Source organism: Heterocephalus glaber, unplaced genomic scaffold (assembly GCF_053883595.1).
Source record: "Heterocephalus glaber isolate CG9 unplaced genomic scaffold, H.glaber_assembly_v1.0 deba00001687, whole genome shotgun sequence".
Taxonomy (NCBI): Eukaryota; Metazoa; Chordata; class Mammalia; order Rodentia; family Bathyergidae; genus Heterocephalus; species Heterocephalus glaber.
This window is the reverse complement of record NW_028258412.1, coordinates 6,762,265-6,776,512: the sequence shown is the minus strand read 5'-3', so window position 1 is coordinate 6,776,512 and position 14,248 is coordinate 6,762,265. Positions and strand designations below refer to the sequence as shown.

The 14,248-nt window shown below is 47.0% G+C and overlaps 1 protein-coding gene and 1 pseudogene across 1 annotated transcript; one reads left to right on the top strand and one right to left on the bottom strand.

The window, feature by feature from the left end:
- The first annotated feature begins 2,488 nt into the window (after positions 1-2,488).
- On the top strand, positions 2,489-14,248 carry Sec14l3 (SEC14 like lipid binding 3). The gene is made up of 12 exons (XM_004843447.4): positions 2,489-2,652; positions 3,639-3,714; positions 3,953-3,996; positions 4,122-4,181; positions 5,159-5,347; positions 6,962-7,057; positions 7,762-7,822; positions 8,951-9,034; positions 10,757-10,863; positions 12,179-12,318; positions 12,405-12,574; positions 13,350-14,248. The coding sequence occupies exons 1-12, from the start codon at positions 2,599-2,601 to the stop codon at positions 13,469-13,471; spliced, it is 1,203 nt and encodes a 400-aa protein (XP_004843504.1). The 5' UTR covers positions 2,489-2,598; the 3' UTR covers positions 13,472-14,248.
- LOC101718766 (pre-mRNA-splicing factor SPF27 pseudogene) lies at positions 11,249-12,167 on the bottom strand (annotated as a pseudogene).

The following is a 14,248-nucleotide window of genomic DNA, read 5'->3' as shown; positions in this document are numbered from 1 at the left end:
ACCTGCGCTTACTCCTAGATATAATACCTAATGTCTCTAAGCCTCAGTTTGCCCATCCGTAAAATGGGGTGGACAATAGTATCTACCCAGCCCCAGGATGCTCTAGCATCTAAAAGAGGTAACGCTGGGCTGGGGATTTAGCTCAGTGGTGCTGCACCTGCCCAGCAAGCACATTTTCTAAGTTCAACTCCTGGTACCAAGAAAAATTTAAAAATTGAAAATAAATGAAAGAGGTAATGCTGTTAGAATGAAACCAGGCATGTAATAAGCCTTTAGTAAAGGTGGCTACCCTGCCTGTGTAATACACTGTAGTAATCACAGCCACACGGGTTGATTTAAAGTAAAATTAATTCAATTCAATCTTCAGTTCTTCAACTGCTACTAACGTATTTCCTGCGTGATGATGGCTACTGAATGTGTCTAATGGAAGAGGCCAGGTACAGAATGTGTCCATCATCACAGACAGTTCTACTGTCTGGCACTGCAGACAAGATGATCTGTGTATACGTAAAATTCTCTGTGTATTTGTGTCTGCTTCAGGAAAAGTGCTTGGAGACGTCTCTGAAGGCCCACAGTCCTGGAGGACCCTCAACCCTCCTCTGGGCCCTTGCTCCCCAGCCTCTGGTGCAGCCAGAAGGAACTAGGGCACCTTGCAGTAGAGGGATTAGGGTGAGAAAGGAGACTGGTGAGAAACAGGGGAGATTACAGCTAATGAGAGGGCAGCAGCGGAACCCAATCTCTGCTCTGCCAGCCTGACGGGGAAGTGGGTGTGGACTCAGCACCAGCTGTGCAGAAGAGGAGTCTAGAATGTGAAGTAGTGAGCGACTAGGGTGTGGAGAATTACCTAACTGCTCCCAACGGGTGAAGCAGGTGCCCTAGGCAGAGGGAAAAGGCCAGAGATGGCCCCTCTTTGTCCTTCTGGACCCAACTCTATCAGGGGCCTAGGCCACAGATGATGCCTGGACAGTGCCTGGTACTAACCCACATCAGCTTACATACAGAGGCCCCAAGAGAGCCCGGAATAGAGGCCTGTGATAGCCCGGGAATGGAGACAGGATGCTCCAGGGGCAGAGTCTTTGGCAAAGTGGCTTGGACTAGCCCAGCTGTAGGGGCTGAGGCTAGCCCAGCAGTAGTTTCAGTCCATGAAGATCCTCTTCAGGACTGGAAAATGATAATGTGGTGACTCCTTTCCTGACACTTCCCTTCTGAAAGAGAATAATCCCTTAGACACGCACAACCCTTGGCAGTCTATATATCTCATAAGATCTTCCCTCCAACCGCATAATAAGGCCAGGACAAGCAGTGACAGGACCACTTTACAAATGAGGCAAGTGACGTCTCAGAGCTGCCATCCTAAAAAGGAGGTTTCATGGGGAAGTGGAGAGCAGGGCTGGACCTGGCAGGCTCGTCTAATGGTGGGGTGTCAGGCAGCGTGAGGGAGATCAGCGGACAGAGGAAGCCTCTGGGGTTCCCTCTTCACCTCCCACAGATAGGCCACCAGCTCCCTCCCTCCCAGGTGGATGCCCCTAGGTGACGAGCTCCCTAAAATCCCAGGTGGTGAAATACACTCTCGCCACCCAAGGCTATCAATTTGCCCACCTCACCCTTAGAGAAGCTGTCCCTACCTGGAGGTCTATGGGACAAAGTCCCTTATTGTCCCATGACCTCGGCCATTAGAAGAGAAGACAGCAGGGTGAGGGATCCTCAGCCTTTTCCCTATAGAGGTTTATGGGGCCTCTGGGATGGCAGGCAGTGCTAGTGTAGGTTCAGGGTTCACCAGACCTCATGTATGCTGGACAAGCACTGAGCTATATCCCTGGTTCCAAAGATACCTCTTTTGGCTTCTTTTCCTCTCTCTTTTTTTTTTTCCTAGCGTGATAGTGTCTCACTATATAGCTTGGCCTGGCCTTGAATGTGGAATCCTCCTGCCTCAGTCTCCTGAGTGCTGAGATTACAGGTGTGCATCATCATGCTGGCCCGAGGACACCTTTTGAGTTCTATTTTCTGCCCCAGCTCATCTTCTTTTTCACATGGATGAAAAGAAACGAGGAAATGAGCCTCCCTAATTCCCAGTAGAGTGAAGGAACTGTTTTCTTTAATAAATGTGCTCTGCCTAGCTACCCTGTGGTCAGACCCCTGCTCTGTTGGAGCGAGGTAGAGGAGTAATCTCTGGAGAACCTTAGGTGGAGTCTCTTCAATAGTGAGATGGAAGACGAGCTTCGGAAGGCCTCCCTCCCCCGAAACTCCCTCTTCTCCAGGAAGGTGGTCACTGGAGGCCTGCAGGCACTGATGGGCCCTCACAGGCACCTACTCTGAGCCACCAGGCCCTGCAGGCCAGCCTCCTCCCCTCCTGGCTTCAGCTGGCAGGGTGCCTCTGACACTCCCTTTTCATCCACCTGCCCTCCTGACCAGTTGCAGAGCCAAACACGGGACCTCGCTGAATCCCAATTACGTAATGTGCAATCCAAACATTCGGCCCAGGGGAGGCACCTGGAGCCACACCCCGGAGCAGGGGCAAAAGGCCCCAGCTGGCTCTTGGCTAACAGACAAGGCTGGACCTCTGCTCACAGCAGCCTCCACTCCTGCTCAGCCAGCACCATGAGCGGCCAAGTCGGAGACCTGAGCCCCAAACAGGCAGAGACCCTGGCCAAGGTGAGAGCCCTCCCTTTGGGGCCCAGGGGAAAAGGGCTGAGGGGTGAGAAGGCGTGGGATGAGAAGGGGTGTCTAGAACCCTGCCCCACTCAGTTGACTCAGTTTATCCTCAACGTTATCTCTTAATTGTGGCCTCCTGAAGGATCATGTCCCACAGTGCCCAGTGACATCAGCCCTGCCCAGGACAGAGGCTGAGGTTAAAGCATCAATTGTGGCAGTAGTGTGGGTGATACCTACCCAACACCAAGCTCGACTTCTCATCCAGGAGCCAGACCCATAGAGCTTTATCTAGAAGCTATCCCCACTACATCTTCTCTTCCAGGCCCCTTAGGTGGGAGCTGAAGGGTGCTGCTGGATTGCTCTCAGACTCTGTTCCCCTGCCTTGGACTAGGAAAGAAAAATCTGTAAGAGCCAGGCCAGACTGCTGTCATCCCCACAGTTAATGGACAAGAGGGCAAACAATCCCTAACCATGATTTTGTAGAAAATGGGATGAAAAAGGAAGATGTCTTGTCGACAAACACATGGAGGGAACTAAAATAAAATCCATACTCTGAACCACTTACCCACCTGAGGATTTATCCTTTCTTTAGCCACTCATTTATCTTCTCGCTCCTCTATACGTTTCTCCTCTCCTTTTACTCTCCATCTCTCCATTCTTCTATCCATCTGCTCAGTTCTCCTCCTATGCATTCACCTACCTTCCATCCATCCACCCACCCATCCATTGATTTCCCCTTCCTTTTTCTATCCATTCACACACTCATGCATCCTTCCGTTCTTCTTTCTATCCATTTACCACCATCCTCCTCCATCCTCCCATTTGTCCAACAATCCACTCTCCTTCTATCCATCCACCATCACGTCCTTCCACCAATGTGTCCAGACCGCACAGAGAAAGGGAAGAGAGGCAATGAAACAATCTTAGAGTCTGGAGGCCAAGGCTCAGTGCGGGAGAACCACTTTAACCAGCATCTCTCTTCTCAGTTCCGAGAAAATGTCCAGGATGTGTTGCCCGCGCTGCCCAACCCTGATGATTATTTCCTTCTCCGCTGGCTCAGAGGTGAGGGCGCAGTGGAGGAATTCAGAATGAGCAGTCAGTGAGCAGGGTCTGGTCCATAGTTCCAGAATGACCTGAAGCTCTCTTAAGCCAATGATCTTGCTTCATGAGTTCAGATCTAGGAGAGGGGAGGGGACAGAAAAGCAAGGTCCTACCCAGGGCCCCGATGTTCTCCATAGCTCCCACTTACTAGAAGCCAAAGAAACTTCTATCTCACACATATCTTTCCATCTTCACACAGCTCGGAGTTTCGACCTGCAGAAATCGGAGGCCATGCTCCGCAAGGTGAGACCCACCTACCCTGGAGATTTGGGAACAGGCCTCATCCTCATGCCTCATGCCCCTACTTCCATCCCCTTTGCAGAGTGCTTGGAGCTCCCTTGGGGTCTTACTACTCCTTCCCTTTTCAGTACATGGAGTTCCGGAAGACCATGGACATTGACCACATCCTCGACTGGCAGCCCCCAGAGGTGAGCCGATGTCCCTAAACACCTCAGTCTTTCAAGGACAATAATATCCATGCAGCCTCTGGTCACTGGGGACCATGAGTGAAGGGCAGCAAGGCTGGGCCTGCAGGCTTTCTCTTGTACTAATAACATGTTTCCTGGGGCCTTACAAGACTGGCCCAGTTTAAGAGTTCATAAGCACAGGATCATTAATAAGAAGAGCATGTGAGTGGGGGCTATTGTTCCCACTTTACAGATGAGGACTCCAAGGCTCAGCAACTTGCCCAAAGTCCCACAGTGCTAAGATGGGGCTGGCATTTTATGTCAGGCCTGTCTAGCTCCCTGAACCTGGGTTCTGAATCACCACTAGGGGCTCTGTGCCCCTCCACACTAGGGCTTTGCTCAAAGCATCTTGCCTGGGTGAGAAAGAAGCTGCTCACCAAGGCACATTGAAAACAGTGCCACCACTGGGGTCACAGGAGAGTAAAGTTCTCGGCTTCACTTGTGGGGCACATATGCTAGGCATGGCCCTGTACTTTCCAGCATTGCCTTGGGTACTTCCTCCAACAGTCCCAAGGAGGAGGAATTATAAACCATTTTATATACGAGAAGGTAGAGTGGGGCTCAGAGAGGTGGTCTCACTTGCACCAGAACATAGCAGGGAAGCAGCAGTGTCTGTATTTGAACCAGATCTATTGACCTTCAGAATCCATTCTCCATCCATGCCAAGGGATATGGGAGGCACTGGGAGCAGAACCAGGGAGCCCAGAGGCCTTAAGCCAAGCCCTGCAGAGACCAGACTTCTCTATTTACCTGATATGAACAAGGCCATCCCCTGGAGGACTCTCAGTTTTCTCACTTGGGACAGGAACGCCCCCTCCAAGTGAGAACTGGTGCTTTCTACCATGGTGAGCATAGGCTTGAATCCCAACCATTAGCCCAGTCTGGGGGTCTCTGAGGAGGTGAATAATTCCAAGTTCTGTGTATCTTTCTATACCCAGGTAATCCAGAAATACATGCCTGGGGGTCTGTGTGGCTATGACCGTGATGGATGCCCCGTGTGGTATGACATCATTGGGCCACTTGACCCCAAGGGGTTGCTCTTCTCAGTCACCAAGCAGGACCTGCTGAAGACCAAGATGAGGGACTGTGAGCGCATCCTGCATGAGTGTGACCTGCAGACAGAGCGGGTGAGACCCAGGTCAGGGGTGGCTGGGGCAGGTGAAGCTGCCAGGGGACACAGTCAGAGGACACACCTGTGCTCTTCGATACCGTGGTCAGAGGGCTTTCGGGTCAAACACCTGGTCTACTGCTTGCCAGCAGCGTGGCCTGGGAAAGCCACCTCACCGCTTTGAACCTCTGATTCTTCACCTGAAAAGTAAGGATAATAATGAATAATGGTTGCAAAGGTTATATGAGATAATAATGCAAGTGCAAATGCTCTTCAATTTACAAAGGAGTTGCATCTTTTTTTTTTTTTTTGGTACCAGGGATCAAATTTGGGACCTTTTGCTTTCTCTGGTGCCAGAACCTCTGAGCTAAATCCCAGCCCCTTGGAGTTGCATCTTGATAAACCCTCATAAGTAAGCTGGTGGCGTATGCCTATAACCCCAGACCTAACTCTGGGAGGCCAAGGAAGGAGGATGGCAAGTTCAAACCCAGCCTGGGCTACTTATCAATTTAGCAGGACCCTGACTCAAAACAAAAAATAAAAAGACTGGGAATATAGTTCAGTGAGAAGGCCCAAGGTTCAATCCCCAGCACCTCCAAAAAAAAGTCAAAATGCATTTAATATAGGCAACATATCAAACATCAGAGCTCCCCCTAACCTACCTTAAATGTGCTCAGAACATTTATATTGGCCCACAGTTGGATATCATGAGAATGTTCTATTGCATTTCACTACCATGGGAAAAAATAAAAATTCAATATTTGAAGGATTGTTTCTACTGAATGCATGTCACATCTGCACCACTGGAAAATTGAGAAGTCATTAAGTGAAACCAACTTAGTTGGAGACTGACTTAAATGGTTTAGCTCATGGACCAAAGGCATATCGCTCAACCATGGTAGTTATTCCTATTCCCTCTGAGCCTTTCCCCCTGCTGCCTTCTGCCTGAGTAGCCCAACCACCCCATCACCACCACCAAACACAGATACCTCCCACAGCTTCCTTTGGCTCTCTCCTATCTATCCTGTAGGTTTCACACTGAGATATCATCTTCTTGGAGGCCTCCATCTAGATTAAATACCCCTCTCCTCTGCTCCCTCAGCCCCTGTGGTGTTACATAGCAGTACTTATCCCTGGATCCAGAGATCCTGGTTGCTTATCATCTCCTCAATCACACTGTGAACTCTTTCAGGACAAGAACTATGGATTATTAGGCATTATTCATTGCACTTTCAATGTCTGGCACAAAATAAGTGCTTAAGAAATATCAGTTGAGGGGGCCAAGGATTTAGCTCAGTGGTTCTGCCACCTGCCCTGCAAGAGCAAGGACCAAAGTTTGATCCCCAGTACCAAAACCAAGATTAAGAATTATAAGTTGAATAAATGGAGGGATGAATGGATGAATGAATGAAAATATGAACAGTTGGATGGGTAAGTGGCTTGATGGGAAAACTGATGTATGGATGAATGAATGGATGGACAGATGGATGAAGAAATGCATTCACTTTTGTCTACTTGTTCCTCTGAGGACAGAGAAGGGGGATGGGTGAAGTTCTTGGGGGTCATGTACTTGGGTTGCCATCTCCCAAGCCTTCACTCTGTACCCTAGAACTATTCTTGTTCATCTTTGCAGTTAGGGAAGAAGATTGGAACCATCGTGATGATATTTGACTGTGAGGGCCTGGGACTGAAGCACTTCTGGAAACCTCTGGTGGAAGTTTACCAGGAGGTGAGGAGAATGCTCATGAGCATAAATACACCCGCGCACACGCACACACAGACACACAGACACAGACACAGACACACACACACACACACACACACACACACACAAACCTGCTTAGATGACCAGCAGCTTGGCCTGGTGTGAACTTGCTGCTCATTCACAGCCCAAAATGGTAAAAGACAGCTGCTCTCCTAGACCCCTTACAAAAGTCCTTAATATGTTTCCCAGAAGATCTCACAGAACAAGCCTCAGAGACGCTACCCTGGGACCATAAGAGCCACTTTCCACCAAGCCCTTCCCAGCCCTGTCACCCCAAGCTCTGCAACTTGAGCAAGTCAGTTCACCTCTCCATGCCTCAGTTTCCTCACCCCTAAAGTGAGGATTGTGATGCAGGGACATTACAGTGAATGTTATATAAAGTGTAAACACAGTGCTTGGAAAACAGTGAACATTTAGCAGTAGTCATCATCATTATTATATTATCATCACTATAATATTTACTCTAAAAATGATTATTATGTAATTATTATTAGGGTGTGCTTATAACAGTCTGAGGTGAGAAGATCCCTTCAAGGGTCAGAGGAGATGATGGCAAAAAGAAAAACCTCTCACGGTTCTCTGAAACCTCCTTACTGGAGATTGCAAAGGAGATGGGGGGAGGAGAAAATGAAGTTTGGGCTCTGATGAGGTCTTTCTCGGTTCCACAGTTCTTTGGCCTCCTTGAAGAAAATTACCCAGAGACCCTGAAGTTCATGCTCATTGTGAAAGGTGTGTAGCAAGTGACTTATCTGTCCCCCCCCCTTCCTCATCTGTGCCCTGAGGGTAATAGTGCCTTTGTCCCAAGGCTATTGTGAGGCAAGTTGGTTGCTTGTAGTATGGAGTATCTGGCACAGATTAAGTGCTCAGTAATTGGCCTTAGTGCAAGAGAAGACAACCCCAACTTCAGTTCCTCCAGGAATCCCCCTTCATTTCTCTCAGTCACAAAATGATCTCCCCCTCCCCAGGCTGCCTTTGGCACTGGCAGCTGGTGCAGCCCAATTTTGCCTTTCTAGTTTGCTCCTTTCTGGGGGTCTTCATTGTCTTATGTGTTTTCATTCTGTTTTTCTGACCAAGTTATGTGCTCCTTGAAGGTAAGGGCTCTGATTCTTTCCTTACAGGCCTGGCACTATGGTAGATGCTCTATAAGTATTTGGGTGGTTGTTATTTAGATAGGTTGGTAGATGAAAGGATGGATAGATGAAAGGTTTGACTGGTTGGTCAATCAGCTGTTTGGTTGATTGTTTGGTTTACTGGCTAGTTGATTGCACCGCTAGTAAACTGTTGATTGATTATAGAACTGGTTGGCAGGTTGGTAGGCTAGTTTTTAGCTTGGTTTACTGATCAGGTGGTTGGTTGGTGTTTTGATTGATTGGTTATTTGGACTGATTGTTTTGGGTTGACTGCTTGTTTGGGTGGCTTGTTGGAAGACTGATTAGTTGGCTGGTTAATCTGTTGTTTGGCTGAATCACTGGTGGTTGGATCTCTGGATATTTGGATGGATGGATGGATGAGTGGTTGGTTAGCTGGACAGGGCTGTTGTTTGGATGATTAGCTGGCTGTTCTGTTGATTGGTTGGTTTTCTGTTTGGCTGACTCATTAGGTGGTTGTTTGACTATTCAGTAAGTTGGTTTATTGATTGGCTACTTAGAAGAAGATAAATTAGCAGATATTTGTTGGCAAGTAGTCCGGTTTGTTGGATGTAGCTGGTTGACTGTTTGGTTGGATGGTTTGTTGGGTGCAAGGCATTGGAAATGGCCAGAGGTAATCATGACTCTTCTATATCATTGGCTGTGACCATTATGAAAGTACCCCAATGGAATTCTTTTCTCCTCATTATCCATATTTGTATCTCTCCAGCCACCAAACTGTTCCCTGTGGGCTACAACCTCATGAAGCCTTTCCTGAGTGAGGACACACGGAGGAAAATTATAGTTTTGGGAAGTAAGTAGTTCCAGCACCATTTCCTCTGCCTGTATGTGAGCTTTGGAGTGAGGTTGGCCCATCACCCATCAGAACTTGACACATCACCTGGAGTCATAGGCTCCTATTCCCAGAGATGACTCTTACCCAGTAAAGCATGTCCAGTTACCTAGATCTTATTCTCCGCCAAAATCCTTTAGTGAATAAGACCTTTACACCTACCTCTTTTATTAGTTTCAGTTTAATTGTAGTCAGTCTCTGGTCTATGGGCCTCAGTTCCATTTCAACACTCATAAACCCAGTTTTGCTAAAGATAACTTGGGTTAAGGAGGATGAAGAAGAAGAGCAGGAAGAATACCTATGCTTCAGAAAAGGGAGAACCAAATAAAGGACTGGATAAGCAAATAATGGTACATCCATTCAATGAATTATAGGCACCATGAAAAATAATGCTGTGCATGAATATTTAATGTCATAGGAAATATTATTAAGTGAAAATGTAGATTTACTGCCATGTAGACTGTGTGACCTTGCTTTTGTAAAAACAAACACATATAAAACAAATATATGTATTTCTAAAAAGAAGGACAACAAAAAAATTAATTAATTAATTAAAAAATTTAAAAAAGAAAGACAGCAGAATATTGACTTGTTAATGATGAGAAATCATGTAATTTTTAATATTATTTGTAATTTTCCAAACATTTTAAATTTTCTAAAATAATAGTTAATTTTGTAGGTAGGGAAAATAATAGCTATTTGCTTTTTTTTTTTTTAATAGCTATTTTCTTAAAGTTACAGGATGAGAGAAAGAAAGAGGAAAAATAATCATTAAACCCAAATCAATGGAGGTTGGAGGTTGGAAGATAACTTCTCCCAAGCAGAAGGATCAAATCATAGAATTAGGAAAAACTAGGAATCTGGGTGGGTATGTGGGTCTTACAAGTCCTCACCTTTTTCTCCCTTCCTGACACTCAGTCTTCTGCCTCTACCCAATACCACTAGGTAGGAGTGGATAACAAGGTAACCTGATTTGAGGGCCCCAGGACACTGCCTTCTAAGCTCACCAAATCTTGGAATAGTGTGGGTTACTCCACACCCCAGGACGTACATCTATAGCCCCACCCCTCTTCGTGTCCCACAAGGCTCAGTGCATTTGGCCCCAGTGCCAGGCATTGTGGCTTTTTCTCTTACCCCACTAAAGGGAAGGAATATCCCATGGCCATGAAGGTTAGCCTGGGTTAGCCACAGGCCTAGACCATGGTAACACCCCAGGACCCTGGAGCTTTGCATAGGGTTTGAATAATAGTAACAGCCATTAGACATTATGATTGTGATGATTAGGGAGGGAGGGTTCCATCCAAAGGCACATAGATATCCATCTTCTACCAAGAAGTCTGACTTACTCACTGAGTGAGCCCAACAAGGTCCTCACCCTCATAGAGCTTTAAAGTCTCCTTGAGACAATTAAACAACTCTTAGGTTTGTTCTTTAGGAGTTTACTACTTGTGACTAAGAAATCTTCAAGGATGTGCATACCCATCAGCCAAAGGGAAACACATTTCCATAGCAACAGGATACTGGGAAAGATACTTACTACAGCCTGATGTGCTGGAAAATTGGCTCTGGTAGCCTAGCTCCCACAGGACTTGGAGACGCAAGTTCAGGGCACTCTAGTGGGCTTGGGAGGCTGATTTGTCCTTTCCATACATGATAACCACCCTTCAATCTCTCTGCTCCCAGACAGCTGGAAGGAAGGTTTGCTGAAACTTATCAGTCCTGAAGAACTGCCTGCCCACTTTGGGGGGACCCTGACTGACCCAGATGGAAACCCCAAATGTCTAACCAAGGTACAAAGAGCCTAGGACAGAGAGAAAGAGGATAGATCTGGGTTTCTTTCCCACTTCATTCATTCCACAAGTATCCGTTAATAGACAGTTGTGTGTAGAAACAGGGTGTTAAACTGGAAGTTCCAGCCCTGCTCTTAAGGGATCTCTGAGCAGCTGTGTGGACAAACAAAAAATGAAGACATTTTGAGCTGGAAGAGGAAGCTCTTGGAGAAATCCCCGGCCCAGCCTGGAGGGTGAAGGAAGGGTTTTTTTTTATAGCTATAAAAATACCAAGTTGATAACCTTAATTTCACAAAGATTCTTGATACAATTATTATAATAATCCATACATTATGGTTTCTAAACATTTACCCACTAATGGTTTTTGTGAGAGGCTGTTGTCCTTCATGGTTCAGGGATAGTTTAGATGGCTGATGTTTGTAAGAGCCCAGCTTTTCTTCCTTTCTACTCAGCAAGTTAGCCTTTTCAGAAGTCTTGCCGGATGTTTTCTTTGTCTGCTTCTCCCTGTTGCTGCTTAATTTGATAGATTTCATTTTCTAGTTGCACAATAGTCCATTCAATCTCATATTTCTTACTGACCAGGGACACCCAATTTGACTCCATTTCTCTCAATTTAGATCCAGCTGTGAGTTGCATGTTTTTCCACTGCCAGTTTAAATCTTGAATATGTTTCCTTAACTTCTGAAGCTCTTTCTGTGCTTGTTCAATCATATGAACTATATTTTCATTATATACTTTCCAGGCATTACATCTATGCTGTGACATTAGCTCCAGATCCTCAATTCGTACTGCTTGGTGCTCTAATTGGGCCATAGAATTGTTTACACATTCTTGCCATGCAGTAATGTCATTTTTCTGACCTGAGGAAGGGGCTGGAAGCTCATATCATTTCATACTGAGCAATTCAATTGGTTGTCGAGCAGCCAGTCTTTCAAATTCATTTCTCATTATGTCAGTTTTGAAAGCAGAATAATCCAGGGCTGTTAAGTAGCTCAGGTAGTTCTTGGTAGGTCGGTATCTGTGAGTTTCCTCCTCTACCAGAGCTGCAGCCGCTTCCCGCACGCCTGGTGCCTCATAGCCTTGATCAAAATACGGCACCACATCCACCACTGCCTTTCCAGCCACCAACCCCGTGCCTGCCATGGCACAGAATGCACTCCCACCTGCGTTTTTTTGAAGGAAGGCTTTGAGGGAAGGGGAACGGGGGAAAGGATGTGTAGGATGTTTCCTGGAAATGATGAAAGTGTCACAGGTAAGAGAAACAGCATAACATAGCCAGGAGAGGGGAACAAACTGCTTCACCCTGTGTCTGCAGATCAACTATGGTGGAGAGATCCCCAAGTCCATGTACGTGCGTGACCAGGTGAAAACCCAGTATGAGCACTCAGTGCAGATCAGCCGCAGCTCCTCACACCAGGTGGAATATGAGATCCTGTTTCCAGGCTGTGTCCTCAGGTAAGGACAGACCACTGACTCATCCTTCCCTGGGCCATAACCCCTCAGGGATTCATCAGAGTGAACAGCAGCCTGTCTCCTCACAGGTGGCAGTTTGCCTCGGATGGTGGGGATATTGGTTTTGGAGTTTTCCTAAAGACCAAGATTGGGGAGCGGCAGAAGCCTGGGGAGATGACGGAGGCGCTGCCCAGCCAGCGCTACAATGCCCACATGGTGCCCGAGGACGGGAGCCTCACCTGCTCGGAGGCTGGTGTCTGTAAGTCTTCCCCAGCTGGACACCAGCTCAGAGGGCAAGAGCCACCGGACTTGTGGCTTAGAGGAGGAAACAGAGGAGTGACCCCTCAACACATACACCCAAGGACACATGGCCCAGCCTAGTGCTATTCATTCCCACCCAGACTGGCACTCAGGCCACAGGGCACAAAGAATGATAGGGCAAGTGTAGCTTTCCCCATGAGGAAACTGAGAGGTGAAGTAACCTGTGTAGCACCACAAACCTGAATGTGATGCGAGTGTCCCCTCTTGGCCCCAGCATAGCTACATATCCCCGGGCAAAATTCTGACCAATAGGAAGGACCCTTGTTTTGCTCACCTGTTAACAGAGGCTAAAATCCTTGCCTCTTGGGGTTGCTGTGAGGAGGCACAGAGTATGCAGCAGGCTGGCCCAGTATGTACTTTTCCAAAGTGGGCTGAGAGGACTTTGCTATTCTCAATTGTCCTACTTCACATGCGCATTATGGTAGCAACCAGGTGTGGAGACAATGGGATCCAATGACTATTGTTCTCACAACTTACTAAAGGTGCAACTAAAGCCAGGCTTGGGCACATGCCAGAAGGAGGTCAGTGTCTGTTTACAAGCACTTCCCATGGCTGACAGTTCCCATGGGGAAGGCAAAGGTGTGGTCAACACTTGAGTCTACTTGGCAAACAAAGCTGGTGGGAACTCAAGCCTGTCCTCCCTTGTAGTCAGGGTAAGGAAGCAGAGAATGTGAAGCCAGACCAAACTGCCCATCTCTCCTTCTGTCCCCTAGATGTCCTGTGCTTCGATAACAGCTATAGCTTTGTCCACGCCAAGAAGGTCAGCTTCACTGTGGAGGTGCTGCTTCCAGACGAGGGCATGCAGAAATATGATGAGGAGCTCACCCCTATCTAGGTGGCCTCTCCACTTCTTAAAGATCCCTGGCTGTTTTCTCTTTAATTACCCTGCTTTCCATCCCTGACACTGATCATTAGTCCTAACTCTGGGACATTTGTAAGTAGAGAAAGATTTCCTGGAGAAGATTCATCTATGGTGACCAAATCAGGAGAGATATAATATACACAGCACTGGAGGGAACAAAAGTTACTGAAGAGAAAGAAGCAAGAGGCAGTTGTCACTGAAATTCAAGAATAGGGAAATGAATCTCCTAGCCTTCATCCCTGCCTATCCTAAGGCATTTGTGTGTCCTTGAATTCCTTCCCTGTGGGATGGGAGAAACTTGTGTTTGAGATTTATCTAAATCCTTTCTACCTCCACTCCCTATATGGTAGATACTTGGAGTATACTTAAGAGTTGAGTGGAGGACCAGAATGTAGATTAAGTGACTCATGGTTGTGTGTGACAAGAAGGAGGTTTCAGCACCTTGGACAGGAACAGAGTGTGGTGAGGATGGATTTCTCCTGGAGACCTGGGCAATCCAGCTCCCAGATTTCTGGCAGTGACTTCCTCTTGGGAGCCCACTCACAAAATCTCTGTGCCTCTGACAGGAAATGCCCTCATCAGATGTCTAACTCAGGACATTTATTTTCTTCCATCCGTTATTACCACCCTCACTTCCTCCCTGTGAAGTTCACAGCTTATATATTAAGCAATTAAAGGAGCTTTCTTCAAAGCAAAGGAAGCCACATCTGACTCTAGCTGCTGCCCAGCATAATAAAAAATAAAAAATCA